At 45.7% G+C, this 15,209-nt stretch overlaps 1 protein-coding gene across 1 annotated transcript in view; it reads right to left on the bottom strand.

Moving 5' to 3' along the window:
- The window catches only part of LOC141145607 (rho GTPase-activating protein 39-like), a gene marked incomplete at its 5' end in the record, with an annotated part of 174,282 nt that overhangs the window by 84,966 nt on the left and 74,107 nt on the right, over positions 1 to 15,209 (bottom strand). The window contains 1 exon segment of the mRNA XM_073632433.1: positions 12,935 to 13,021. Coding sequence (XP_073488534.1) covers positions 12,935 to 13,021 — 87 coding nt within the window.

Below are 15,209 nucleotides of genomic sequence, written 5' to 3'. Positions count from 1 at the left end.
TGCATTTGTGAATTCCAAAAGCCGATATAAAGTAATAGTCGTGGTAAAAAAGTACTTGTGGGTTTAACCAATCATTGTTTGTACAATTCTCCTTTAAGTGGGGGGGGGCGTGGAAGGGGGTGTGTCCTATGCCAACTTTTGCTAATAGTTGTCCCTCGTTCCCATCTCAGAAAGTTGGAAGGTATGCGGCATCACTGATCACGGTAAAGAGCCTATGACGTAGGCTCGTTACCATGTGATCAGCTGTGTCCAATCACATCGCCTGAGGAGAGGAGAGCCAATAAGTGGCTTTCCTCAGTGGGGACATCTGCACTGATAATCAGTGCAATGATCATCAGTGCAGCCACATCAGTGATGCCTTTCAGTTCCCACCAGTAATGCCCACTAGTGCCCACCAGTGATGCCAATCAGTGCCCACCAGCATACCTCCCAACTTTTTGAGATGGAAACGAGGGACACCTATTAGCAAAGGTATGTAGGCATTGGACACACCCCTACCACGCCCCCTTAAAGGAGAATTACACCTAAAAAAAAAAAAAAAAAAGGTTAGTTAACCCACAAGTGCTTTTTTTTACTACTATTATTCTTTTATACTGGGTTTGAAATGTACAAATGTAGCAATTAAGAAATCAGATGAAAGGTTTAGCTCTGGGAAACACTTTTTGAAAGATAAAAAGAGCATTTTATATACAACTATATAAATCAGACTAAAATGAGGGACAAATGAGGAGGAAAGAGGGACAGAGGGACATTGCTCCAAATCAGGGACAGTCTCTCGAAATCAGGGACAGTTGGGAGCTATGCCCACCAGTGATGCCAATCAGTGCCGTCTTTCAGTGCCCATCAGTGCCACCTATCAATGTATTAAAGTTAATTTTAGGGGGGCCCAAAAATGCTAAAAAAACTAACCAATTTTTGGGTAAAATATAAGATTGCACCGAGTAAATAGATACCCAAGATGTCAAACATTAACAATTTGCCATTCGGGCCAATTCTGGCCCTTCGCTCCTACATGTAAAGATCCAAATTTTTTTTGTTAGAAAATTACTCAGAACCCCCAAACATTGTATTTTTTTTTTTTAGCAGAGACCCTGGGAAATAAAATGACGGTTGTTGCAACTTTTTATGTCACACTGTATTTGCGCAGCAATTTTTCAAACGAATAAAAAAAAAAAAAGTTAAAGGGGAGTTCCACCCAATTTTGAGAGGTGGTCTTAAACAAAAGACCACCTCTCCACCCCTAGTTTTTGGATACTTAAAAAAATTTTTTTTTACTTTCTCTCGTACCCTTTTAGAAGTACTAATGCCCCGTACACACAGTCGGACATTGATCGGACATTCCGACAACAAAATCCTAGGATTTTTTCCGACGAATGTTGGCTCAAACTTGTCTTGCATACACACGGTCACACAAAGTTGTCGGAAAATCCGATCATTCTGAACGCGGTGACGTAAAACACGTACGTCGGGACTATAAATGGGGCAGTGGCCAATAGCTTTCATCTCTTTATTTATTCTGAGCATGCGTGGCACTTTATGCGTCGGATTTGTGTACACACGATCGGAATTTCCGACAACGGATTTTGTTGTCGGAAAATTTTATCTCCTGCTCTCAAACTTTGTGTGTCGGAAAATCCGATGGAAAATGTCCGATGGAGCCCACACACGGTCGGAATTTCCGACAACAAGGTCCTATCACACATTTTCCATCGGAAAATCCGACCGTGTGTACGGGGTATTAGAGTACTTCCAATCCATCTGGGCCGCGGCCGAGGAACGTCACATCCTCTTCTGCGGTGAGCCCCCCGTTGTCTTCTGGGACATGTGTGTGTGTCCCAGAAGACAAGCTGGACATTCACAAAGCGCCGCTCAACACGCACATGCGCAGTCGAAAACCGTCAGTGAAGCCGCAAGGTTTCCCTTAGTTGGAATGGCGGCGCCTACACCCGATTCGATGGGCGGATCGGCCTCGGGGGGAATGACATTGCGGCTCCCTGGACAGGTAAGTGTCCTTATTAAAAGTCAGCAGCTACAGTGTTTGCAGCTACTGACTTTAAAAAAAAAAAATTTGTCTGGAACACCGCTTTAAGTTAGCCCTATTTTTTTTGCTGAGTAAATAGATACCTAACACGCTTTAAAATTGCGCACACTCGTGGAATGGCGCCAAACTTTGGTACTTAAAAATCTCCATAGGCAACGCTTTAAAGTTTTTTACAGGTTTTGCGGCTGGTGCTCAAAATTTTGAGGGAGCGCAGAGAAACTGAAAAATTCCGGAAAAAAACATCAAATGCTGCCACTGTGCCCATCAATTGCAAGCACTGTGCCCATCAATTGCAAGCACTATGCCCATCAAACGCTGCCACTGTGCCCATCAATTGCAACCACTGTGCCCATCAATTGCAAGCACTATGCCCATCAAACGCTGCCACTGTGCCCATCAAACGCTGCCACTGTGCCCATCAAACGCTGCAACTGCGCCCCATCAAACGCTGCCACTGCGCCCCATCAAACGCTGCCACTGAGCCCCATCAAATGCTGCCACTGTGCCCCATCAAACGCTTCAACTGTGCCCCATCAAACGCTGCCACTGTACCCCATCAAACGCTGCCACTGTGCCCCATCAAACGCTGCAACTGTGCCCCATCAAACGCTGCCACTGTGCCCCATCAAACGCTGCAACTGTGCCCCATCAAATGCTGCCACTGTGCCCCATCAAATGCTGCCACTGTGCCCCATCAAACGCTGCAACTGTGCCCCATCAAATGCTGCCACTGTGCCCCATCAAACGCTGCAACTGTGCCCCATCAAATGCTGCCACTGTGCCCCATCAAATGCTGCCACTGAGCCCCATCAAATGCTGCCACTTTGCCCATCAAATGCTGCCACTGTACCCCATCAAACGCTGCCACTGCGCCCCATCAAACGCTGCCACTGAGCCCCATCAAATGCTGCCACTGTGCCCCATCAAACGCTTCAACTGTGCCCCATCAAACGCTGCAACTGTGCCCCATCAAACGCTGCCACTGTACCCCATCAAATGCTGCCACTGTGCCCCATCAAATGCTGCCACTGTACCCCATCAAATGCTGCCACTGTGCCCCATCAAATGCTGCCACTGTGCCCCATCAAATGCTGCCACTGTGCCCCATCAAATGCTGCCACTGTACCCCATCAAATGCTGCCACTGTGCCCCATCAAACGCTGCCACTGTACCCCATCAAATGCTGCCACTGTGCCCCATCAAATGCTGCCACTGTGCCCCATCAAATGCTGCCACTGTGCCCCATCAAATGCTGCCACTGTACCCCATCAAATGCTGCCACTGTACCCCATCAAATGCTGCCACTGAGCCCCATCAAATGCTGCCACTTTGCCCATCAAATGCTGCCACTGTACCCCATCAAACGCTGCCACTGAGCCCCATCAAATGCTGCCACTGTGCCCCATCAAACGCTTCAACTGTGCCCCATCAAACGCTGCAACTGTGCCCCATCAAACGCTGCCACTGTACCCCATCAAATGCTGCCACTGTGCCCCATCAAATGCTGCCACTGTACCCCATCAAATGCTGCCACTGTGCCCCATCAAATGCTGCCACTGAGCCCCATCAAATGCTGCCACTTTGCCCATCAAATGCTGCCACTGTACCCCATCAAACGCTGCCACTGTGCCCCATCAAACGCTGCAACTGTGCCCCATCAAATGCTGCCACTGTGCCCCATCAAATGCTGCCACTGAGCCCCATCAAATGCTGCCACTTTGCCCATCAAATGCTGCCACTGTACCCCATCAAACGCTGCCACTGTGCCCCATCAAACGCTGCAACTGTGCCCCATCAAATGCTGCCACTGTACCCCATCAAATGCTGCCATTGTGCCCCATCAAATGCTGCCACTGTGCCCCATCAAATGCTGCCATTGTGCCCCATCAAATGCTGCCACTGTACCCCATCAAATGCTGCCATTGTGCCCCATCAAATGCTGCCACTGTGCCCCATCAAATAGTGCCATTGTGACTCCCCCGCCCGCTCGCCGTCTGCCTGTTACTTACCCTGTCTCGGTGGCGGGTCAGGCAGGCATGCGGGTGATGGCGGAAAGCGATGGGACCTTGCAGCGGGTCAGACAGCTCCTGTGCGGTGGCTCCTGTGTCCTCCGTGCGTCTCCTCCCCTCCTCCCAATAGGAGTTCAATCGTAGCGCCTGTCCTTTCAGCCAATCAGGTGACGGGTAACAGACCTGAGCACCTGATTGACGGAGAAGCGGTTCAGTGTTAGGAAAGTGAATATTCATTCGCTTTTCTAACACACCTGGGTGGGCTCGTAGCGCAATGCTTTGTGCCAGGAGTCTACCTTTTTTGAAGCCTATTAGAGCTTATGGCTCTAACCAGGTGGTTCAAAATCATGCAATGCATGAATCTATCCATTATACACAGATGGGGGTGGCTGGAGGGGGCAGTGCCCGTGTGCCCTTAATGGACGCACCGCCACTGCCTGTTCTCACTGTATTGATACCTTAATTGGTTTGAAATGTTTTTTAATGAATGTTTTATCAGGCATTTTGCTCATTGATGTTCTACTTCATATGTCCCTTCCCTGTGTACTGTGCAATGTGGTGACATTTTGTTGCTATAGATTTCGGCTCTATGGATGTAAGTTCTTCTTAACCTCTTCAGCTCCGGAAGGATTTACCCCCCCTTAATGACTAGGCTATTTTTTGCGATACGGCACTGCGTTACTTCAACTACTAATGCCACTGGCAGGGAAGGGGTTAACAGGGGCGATCAAAGGGTTAAATGTGTGGCTAGGGAGTGCGTTCTGTGTGGGGGGAGGTGCTTTGTACTGGGGGAAGACAGAGATCCGTGTTCCTGTCACAGTATATCTGCATGGGGCGGTCCAGAAGCGGTTTAAGTGGTTGTAAAGGCAGAAGATAAAAATCCTTTTGTGTGCGGCAGCCCCCCTAATACTTACCTGAGCCCCCTCTCTATCCAGCGATGTCCACAACTGTCTTGGCCGTGCGGGACTCTCCCTCCTGATTGGCTGAGGCACAGCAACAGAGCCATTGGCTCCTGCTGCTGTCAATCAAAGTCAGTTAGCCAATCAGGAGAGAGAGGGGGCGGGGGCCGAACTGCGGCTCCGTATCTGAACGGACACAGGGAGCTGCGGCTCGGGTGCCCCCATAGCAAGCTGCTTGCTGTGGGGGCACTCAACAGGAGGGAGGGGCCAGGAGCGCCAAAGAGGGACCCGAGAAGAAGAGGAGGATCGGGGCTGCTCTGTGCAAAACCATTACACAGTGCAGGTAAGTATAATGCCCTGTACACACAGTCGGATTTTCCAATGGAAAATGTGTGATAGGACCTTGCTGTCAGAAATTCTGACCGTGTGTGGGCTCCATCGGACATTTTCCATCGGATTTTCTGACACACAAAGTTTGAGAGCAGGCTATAAAATTTTCCAAAACAAAATCCGTTGTCGGAAATTCCGATCGTGTGTACACAAATCCGACGGACAAAGTGCCACGCATGCTCAGAATAAATAAAGAGATGAAAGCTATTGGCCACTGCCCCGTTTATAGTCCTGACGTACGTGTTTTACGTCACCGTGTTCAGAACGATCGGATTTTCCGACAACTTTGTGTGACCGTGTGTATGCAAGACAAGTTTGGGCCAACATCCGTCGGAAAAAATCCTAGGATTTCGTTGTCGGAATGTCCGAACAAAGTCCGACCGTGTGTACGGGGCATAAGATGTTTGTTATTTTTAATGCAAAAAAAACAAGACTTTAGTAACACTGTAAGCTCTATAATGATAATAAAAATCTTTTGAACGTAAAAAAAAAAATCATAAAATTAAACCTAAATAAAAATAATGAAAACACAGTATTAAAGAAACCTTAGACCTCTATAGTAGAACTAAATGCAAAACTTTTGCAAAACTTAAAAAAAACAGCTTTGCCTTAAAGTGGAAGTAAACTTCCAACATTAAATTTTACCTATAGGTAGTGTATATACAGTATCTCACAAAAGTAAGTACACCCCTCACATTTTTGTAAATCTTTTCTTCTATCTTTTCATGTGACAACACTGAAGAAATGACACTTGTCTACAATGTAAAGTAGTGAGTGTACAGCTTGTATAACAGTGTAAATTTGCTGTCCCCTCAAAATAACTCAACACACAGCCATTAATGTCTAAACCGCTGGCAACAAAAGTCAGTACACCCCTAAGAGAAAATGTCCAAATTGGGCCCAAAGTGTCAAATATTTTGTGTGGCCACCATTATTTTCCAGCACTGCCTTAACCCTCTTGGGCATGGAGATCACCAGAGCTTCACAGGTTGTCACTGGAGTCCTCTTCCCCTCCTCCATGACGACATCACGGAGCTGGTGGATGTTAGAGACCTTGCGCTCCTCCACCTTCCATTTGAGGATGTCCCACAGATGATCAATAGGGTTTAGGTCTGGAGACATGCTTAGCCAGTCCATCACCTTTACCCTCAGCTTGTTTAGCAAGGCAGTGGTCATCTTGGAGGTGTGTTTGGGGTGGTTATCATGTTGGAATACTGCCCTGTGGCCCAGTCTATGAAGGGAGGGGATCATGATCTGCTTCAGTATGTCACAGTACATGTTGGCATTCATGGTTCCCTCAATGATCTGTAGCTCCCCAGTGCTGGCAGCACTCAGCCCCAGACCATGACACTCCCACCACCATGCTTGACTGTAGAGACACACTTGTCTTTGTACTCCTCACCTGGTTGCCCCCACACACGCTTGACATCATCTGAACCAAATAAGTTTATCTTGGTCTCATCAGACCACAGGACAGGGTTCCAGTAATCCATGTCCTTAGTCTGCTTGTCTTCAGAAAACTGTTTGCGGTCTTTCTTGTGCATCATCTTTAGAAGAGGCTTCCTTCTGGGATGACAGCCATGCAGACCAATTTGATGCAGTGTGCGGCATATGGTCCGAGCACTGACAGGCTGACCCCCCACCCCTTCAACCACTGCAGCAATGCTGGCAGAACTCATACGTCTATTTCCCAAAGACAACCTCTGGATATGACGCTGAGCACGTGACCTCAACTTCTTTGGTGGACCATGGTGAGGTCTGTTCTGAGTGGAACCTGTCCTGTTATACTGCTGTATGGTCTTGGCCACCGTGCTGCAGCTCAGTTTCAGGGTCTTGGCAATCTTCTTATAGCCTAGGCCATCTTTATGTAGATCAACAATTCTTTTTTTTCAGATCCTCAGAGAGTTCTTTGCCATGAGGTGCCATGTTGTACTTCCAGTGACCAGTATGAGAGAGTGAGAGCCATAACACCAAATTTAACACACCTGAGACCTTGTAACCCTAACGAGTCACCTGACACCAGGGAGGGAAAATGGCTAATTGGGCTCAATTTGGACATTTTCACTTAGGGGTGTACTCACTTTTGTTGCCAGCGGTTTAGACATTAATGGCTGTGTGTTGAGTTATTTTGAGGGGACAGCAAATTTACACTGTTATCTCCTAAACTAAGCTGCACTGTTTAGGAGATATTTAGTGTACAAGTAGCAAGTGACATCACTGGCGCATGCACTCTGAAGGAACGGCCGTCCGTGACATTCCTTCAGAGCCATGTGCTGTAAACGGCGGCTTCCGTGCGCATGTGCAGGAGTGACGTTATCGCGGCTCCGGCCAGTCAAAGAGCCGGAGCCTGCGATCCCAGAAGCAAAACGGATGAGGATGAAAGCGGCTTCCAGCGATGACATCGCATTGCTGGAATGCTTCATTTTCAAGTACTGTATTTATTGGCGTATAACACTCAATTTTTTACCCTAAAAATTGGGTGCAAATAGCACGTGCGTGTTATACGCCAATACTTCAATTTTAGATGCCTCAGAGGGGACAGGAAGCGGGGCGGGTTGAGCGCTGTCAGATTACATACAGTGAGAATCTCCTGTTTACTTGGCGGCCTCCGTAATAGGAAGTCCCGTCTCCTGGGCTGCCATTGGACCACTGTTCTGTCTATCATAGGAGATTCTCACTGTATGTAATCTTTTGGCGCTCGTCCCGCCCCCCTCCCTGTCCCCTCTAGGCTGCAAATGGGCATCGATCAGGCTGCACTGATGGCAATGGTGAGGCTGCTGCACTGATGGCAATGGTGAGGCTGCTGCATTGATGTGGACTGATGAGGTCGCATTGATGGCACTTGTGAGACTGCAGATGGGCATTGATGGGGCTGCATTGGTGGCAATGGTGAGACTGCAGATGGGCACTGACCCTTATTTTGCTTCAAAGTTCCTTATTTAAAATTTTTTTTTTTTCCCCTGAAACTTCCCTCTTAAAATTAATGTGCGTGTTATACACCTGTGCGTGTTATACGCCGATAAATACGGTAAGTTTCACATAATGTGCTATGCGATAATGTGCTAGTATGCAAGTATGCATACTAGCACATTATGGCTTTACCTTGCTCTTCACTCTACAATGTGTGTAGTCTGATGTTCCTGCTCTTCAATTAAAAAACTGAGCAGCAAGGTGGGACTTTGAATGAGGCGCGAGGTGTGTACAGCCAAGCGCCTCCATTCTCGATAATTGGACAAGAAAAAGGAACAAAAAAGTGGGACTTTGAATGAAACATGCACTCCAGGAGACAACACAACAACCATGAACATGGCAGGTACCCAAAATAGAATAGAACCAAAAACGTTGAATGGAAGCATCACATGACATCAATTGGCATTAAATGGTTTAATGGTATAAAATTGTAACAAAAGTACAAATCATAACATGATTCATGCTGATACTATAGAAACCCAGATCTATGAAAGACAAGTCTTACATTATACATAAAATGTGGCAAAAATACAATGTAATAACATAATTAGTTTACACTGTAAACACTGTAGAAGACAGTTTCATAAAAAGCAGGTCTCCATGATAATAAATTGTAATCTTAGTTGGTTGGTAAAATCCAATTACATGTAAAATAAAAAAGTGATGCAATATTAGACATAGGGGGGCAAATATTGGCTCACAGTCCCATAGTAAAACAACCTAATTGGTTCGTGCCATACATATTGTAGATAGCCAAATCCACTGAAGTGTATCTCCATGGTAGATAATTATAGTCATAGTTGATTGGTACAGTCCAATTGGTATATATACAGTAATAGAGTGATATTAGTATGGTATAAACGGAAGAGCATCTATTGGCTCGACGCGTTTTGTGGCGAGCGCCACTCTTCAGGAGCAGGTATGAAGTAGGTGTCTATAAATATTAAAAACATCTATATTAAAGAAAATTGTAAAGTCAGTCTATGTAAATGGGGAGGAGGGGAGGAGGAGAAAAGGGGGGGTAGAGCCTGATTCTCAAAACTACTTACAACTACTACATGCCTATGACCAACCTCACAGGATTACCTGTAAGTAGTTTTGAGAATCAGGCTCTACCCCCCTTTTTCTCCCCCCCCTCCTCCCCATTTACATAGACTGACTTTACAATTTTCTTTAATATAGATGTTTTTAATATTTATAGACACCTACTTCATACCTGTTCCTGAAGAGTGGCGCTCGCCACGAAACGCGTCGAGCCAATAGATGCTCTTCCGTTTATACCATACTAATATCACTCTATTACTGTATATATACCAATTGGACTGTACCAATCAACTATGACTATAATTATCTACCATGGAGATACACTTCAGTGGATTTGGCTATCTACAATATGTATGGCACGAACCAATTAGGTTGTTTTACTATGGGACTGTGAGCCAATATTTGCCCCCCTATGTCTAATATTGCATCACTTTTTTATTTTACATGTAATTGGATTTTACCAACCAACTAAGATTACAATTTATTATCATGGAGACCTGCTTTTTATGAAACTGTCTTCTACAGTGTTTACAGTGTAAACTAATTATGTTATTACATTGTATTTTTGCCACATTTTATGTATAATGTAAGACTTGTCTTTCATAGATCTGGGTTTCTATAGTATCAGCATGAATCATGTTACGATTTGTACTTTTGTTACAATTTTATACCATTAAACCATTTAATGCCAATTGATGTCATGTGATGCTTCCATTCAACGTTTTTGGTTCTATTCTATTTTGGGTACCTGCCATGTTCATGGTTGTTGTGTTGTCTCCTGGAGTGCATGTTTCATTCAAAGTCCCACTTTTTTGTTCCTTTTTCTCTTCCTGCTCTTCAGTCTGCAATGTGTGTAGTCTGATCTTCCTGCTCTTCAGTCTGCAATGTGTGTAGTCTGATCTTCCTGCTCTTCAGTCTGCAATGTGTGTAGTCTGATCTTCCTGCTCTTCACTCTACAATGTGTGTAGTCTGATCTTCCTGCTCTTCGGGTTTTAATTTCAGAAGGGCAGCTTTTGATTTGACCTGCAGTCAGCTGCTTGGAGAAAGGTACACATTCATACGTATCATATTTACCTGATTAAAAAAGCAATAAAATAAAGCAAAGATATTTTTAGTCAATAAACAATTTACATTTAAGAAGATTTGGTGAGATTTAAGGTTTGATTTTTATCTAGAGACAGACGCGGACTGCAGGAGGGGCAGACACACATAGAATAGATTAGAAGACGTTTGGTAGGCAAATTAAGAGTTTTGACCAGACGACACGAAAATCTCTCTTTTCTGGTTAAAAAAAAAATAAATCAGCTATTTACCAGAAATATAGCAAATATAAGAGTGCAAAGCAGGCCACTCATACAAAAATGTTTAAAAAAAAAGAAAAATCCAAAGCTACGGATATTCTGTTATCTTTATAAAGGTCATTATAAAAATCCAACAAACTGCTTCACCAGACAATAAGGGAGCAGTGACAGAGACAGCGGTGTAATAATAGGGACTCAGAGTAACACCCAGGGAAGAGCAACAACACCAGAGGTGGAGCAGTATCACTATGACATAACACCAGAGGTGGAGCAGTATCACTATGACATAACACCAGAGGAGGAGCAGTATCACTATGACGTAACACCTGAGGAGGAGTAACACAGGAGAGGAGAAGTAACACCAGGGGGGAGGAGTTAACTTAGGAGGAGGAGCAGTCACTGTGGGGGGGAGACACAGGAGGAGGAGCAGTAACATCAGGAGGGAGGAGGTAACTTAGGAGGAGGAGCAGTAACATCAGGAGGGAGGAGGTAACTTAGGAGGAGGAGCAGTAACATCAGGAGGGAGAAGAAGTAACACAGAAGGAGGAGCAGTAACATCAGGGGGGAGGAGGTAAAACCGGAGGAGGAGCGGTAACAGCAGGTGGGAGGAGGTAACATAATAGGGGGAGCAGTAAAACCAGGGGAGAGGAGGTAAGACAGGAGGAGGAGCAGTAACACCAGGGGGTAAGAGTTAACTTAGGAGGAGGAGCGGTAACATTATGGGGGGGAGAAGAAGTAACACAGGAGGAGGAGCAGTAACATCAGTGGGGAGGAGGTAACTTAGGAGGAGCAGTAACATCAGGGGGGAGGTAACACAGGAGGAGGAGCAGTAACATCAGGGGGAGGAGGTAACACAGGAGGAGGCGCAGTAACATCAGTGGGGAGGAGGTAACTTAGGAGGAGCAGTAACATCAGGGCTCAAGAAGTAACACAGGAGGAGGAGCGGTAACACCAGAGGAGAGGAGGTAACACAGGAGGAGGAGTGGTAACATCAGGGGAAGGAGGTAACACAGGAGGAGGAGCAGTAACATCAGGGGGAGGAGGTAACACAGGAGGAGGAGCGGTAACATCAGGGGTCAAGAAGTAACACAGGAGGAGGAGCGGTAACACCAGAGGAGAGGAGGTAACACAGGAGGAGGAGCGGTAACATCAGGGGGAAGGAGGTAACACAGGAGGAGGAGTGGTAATATCAGGGGGAGGAGGTAACACAGGAGGAGGAGCAGTAACATCAGGGGGAGGAGGTAACACAGGAGGAGGAGCAGTAACATCAGGGGTCAAGAAGTAACACAGGAGGAGGAGCGGTAACACCAGAGGAGAGGAGGTAACACAGGAGGAGGAGCGGTAACATCAGGGGGAAGGAGGTAACACAGGAGGAGGAGTGGTAATATCAGGGGGAGGAGGTAACACAGGAGGAGGAGCAGTAACATCAGGGGTCAAGAAGTAACACAGGAGGAGGAGCGGTAACAGCAGGGGGGAGGAGCAGTAACACAAGGACATAACACTGCAGAAGCAGTACAACTGGGGGCTGGGCAGTAACCCTGGGGAAGGAGCAGTTACATTGGTGGAGGAGCTGTAACATCAGGGGGGAGGAGGTAACACATGGGAAAGAGCATTAACACAAAAACATAAAATTGGAGCGGTAATACTGGAAGAGGTGCGATAACACCAGGGGAGAAGCAGTACATAACATCAGGGGAAGAGGAGAAGTAGCACTGGAGGGGGTGATCAGTAACACCAGGAAAAAAACTGTCACAAAGGGGAAGACTCAGTAATACTGCAGGAGGAGCAGTAACACCAAGGAGGAAGAGTAACATTGGGGAGAAACAGTAATGCAAAGTGGGGAGAGAAGTAAGACCGGAGGGGGAGTAGCAGCAACTGTGGGGAAGTAGTAACACTGGGGCATAACATCTGGGGAGTGGTAACAATGGTGGCAAAGCCATAACACTGGGAATTAACACGGGGGGGGGGCAGTAACATTGGAGGAGCAGTAACATTTGTGGAGAAGCAGTAAATAACGGGGGAATCGGTAACACCGAGAGAAGAACAGTCATACTGGGGAGGAGCAGTAACACTGTGGCCCCTGAGCCCATGTTCAGGAGAGCCCTTCCTCTGCACCCTCTATAGGCTCAGACTGAGGGATATTTTCGCCATCTGGTCTTGCGTTAGGTCTAGTAGCGGGTCTCGCACTGGGCGATAAGGTTGAGGTAGGAGTTACGTAGAGAGAAGGAAGATGGTTATTCTAGAGGGGAAAGCCGCTACAGAGACGGGTCACAACCCTACCATCATAATCTTCAATATAAGGCTTTGGTTTCTTTCTGATTTTGGATTTCTTCTTCCTTTCCAGGAGCTCTTTTATGTGGCGGTTCACTGGGAAACAAAGACAGTGATGAACACAACGGAACATGATGGAACAGGACATCAAATGGCTGACACAAGCAAAATGGCAAACGGAACCAAAATTACTAAAACAAAATGGCAGACAGAAGCACACTGGAGGCTCACTAGCTGGACCAGTGGGCAACTCATGATGATGGGGATACAGAAGTATACATTGATCATGTGGCCGGAGCACTAGAAGGAACATGGATCCAATGATCAGAAGAAAGTACACATGTGACTCCATAGCGAAAAGTACAATAAGGACATTTTTGGACATAACGGACATGAATGTTTATGTGGAACATACATTTGAAGGAGGTGTATGAAAACCAAGAGACGCCAACATTCTTTACAACCACATAAACAGAACTCCATAAGAAATGTTTGACCTGAGGGTTTGAGGGGTCTTTCATGGCCAGAAGTAATGAAAGCCTGGATATCCAGACCAAGTTTATTTGGGTTGGTATCCATCAGTTTACTTGACAATAATTCTTTGACCAAGTTTGCTACCTATATATTTTTTACATCGTTGTTTAAAGCCCAGCGGTAAAAACTAACCTTTCGGAACCTTTCCTATTTTCCAGCACTACCTTAACCCTCTTGGGCATGGAGGTCACCAGAGCTTCACAGGTTGTCACTGGAGTCCTCTTCCACTCCTCCATGACGACATCACAGAGCTGGTGGATGTTAGAGACCTTGCGCTCCTCCACCTTCCGTTTGAGGATGTCCCACAGATGATCAATAGGGTTTAGGTCTGGAGACATGCTTGGCCAGTCCATCACCTTTACCCTCAGCTTCTTTAGCAAGGCAGTGGTCATCTTGGAGGTGTGTTTGGGGTCATTATCATGTTGGAACACTGACTCAGTTTTCAGTGAGTTTCTATGCTGAGCATTTCCTCCTTATCACATCTGAGCAGCCCATGTGACTATAGAGTCACACATGTGGGCGTATACACAGTGGTGAATGACAGCCCACTCCCTCCCTCCACCTCCATGCCCACTAACCAGCTAAACACAATGGGGGGGGGGGGGGTGAGATATAACATGTAGATTGATGGAGGCTTCACCTCCCTCTTATTCCAAGACACAGCCTGGAGCAGCGTGACACAGCCTTTGACTGGCAGAAATCTGCCCATGCCATGTTATTGCCAAAATATAATAAAGATTTGATTTCAAATATACACGGTATTTGTAAGATAATTTAAAACCGTTTACTGATATTCATTATTTTGATTTTGAGGACTAGAAGCTCCTCCTGCGTATGTTTCGCAGCAGACAGGCTGGAAGAGAGCCGGGTCATGTGGCAGCAGAAAATTGATTAGGAAAAAGGTACTTAGATGTTTTTTTTTTGTTTTTTTATTAAAATCATAACAGTGCCACCTTGTGCTGGTTCTCTAGCTTCCCGTCTAAGTTTTATTGTACAGGGACTGCAAGAGGTTGAGTCCAGGTTTTTACACCACTTGACCTCCAGGCCTTTTCTGGCAATTTTTGTTTACAAGTAACAATCAGTAATTTCTTAGAACCCCCCCCCCCCCCCCCCCCCAACACTATATGTTTTTTTCTTCTTTTTTTTTTGCAGCAGAGGCCCTAGAGAATAAATTGGTGGGTCTTGACATTTTTTATGTCACAAAGCAATACATTGGGAAAAAATACTCTTGTTGCTTACAAGCGTTAAAATCAGTATTTTTTGCTAGAAAATTACTAAGAACCCCCAAATATATAATATAATTTTTTATTTATTTTTTTGTTTTTTTCAGCAGAGACCCTAGAGAATAAAATGGCGATCGTTGCAATATTTTATGTCACATTGTATTTGCGCAGCAGTCCAATTTTTTGGGAAAAAATACGCTTCAATGAATTAAAAATAAACTAAACTCTAAAGTTAGCCCAAATTTTTTTGTACAATGTGAAAGATGATGTTACGCCAAGTAAATAGATACCTAACATGTTATGTTTTGAAATTGCGCACACTCGTGGAATGGCGACAAACTACGGTACTTAAAAATCTCCATAAGCGACACTTTAACCACTTCTGGACCACCGCATGCCAATATACGTCCTTACTTTGAAGAGGAATATCGTTGGTATGACAGCAGCTAGCTACCATAACCCCGGTATCCTCTTCTTCGGCCGGCGGTCCGCTTTCCGATAATAGTGGTCTCTGCACTGGATTCGCC

This window comes from Aquarana catesbeiana, linkage group LG05 (assembly GCF_042186555.1).
Source record: "Aquarana catesbeiana isolate 2022-GZ linkage group LG05, ASM4218655v1, whole genome shotgun sequence".
NCBI lineage: Eukaryota > Metazoa > Chordata > Amphibia > Anura > Ranidae > Aquarana > Aquarana catesbeiana.
This window is presented reverse-complemented; position numbering and strand designations above follow the sequence as displayed.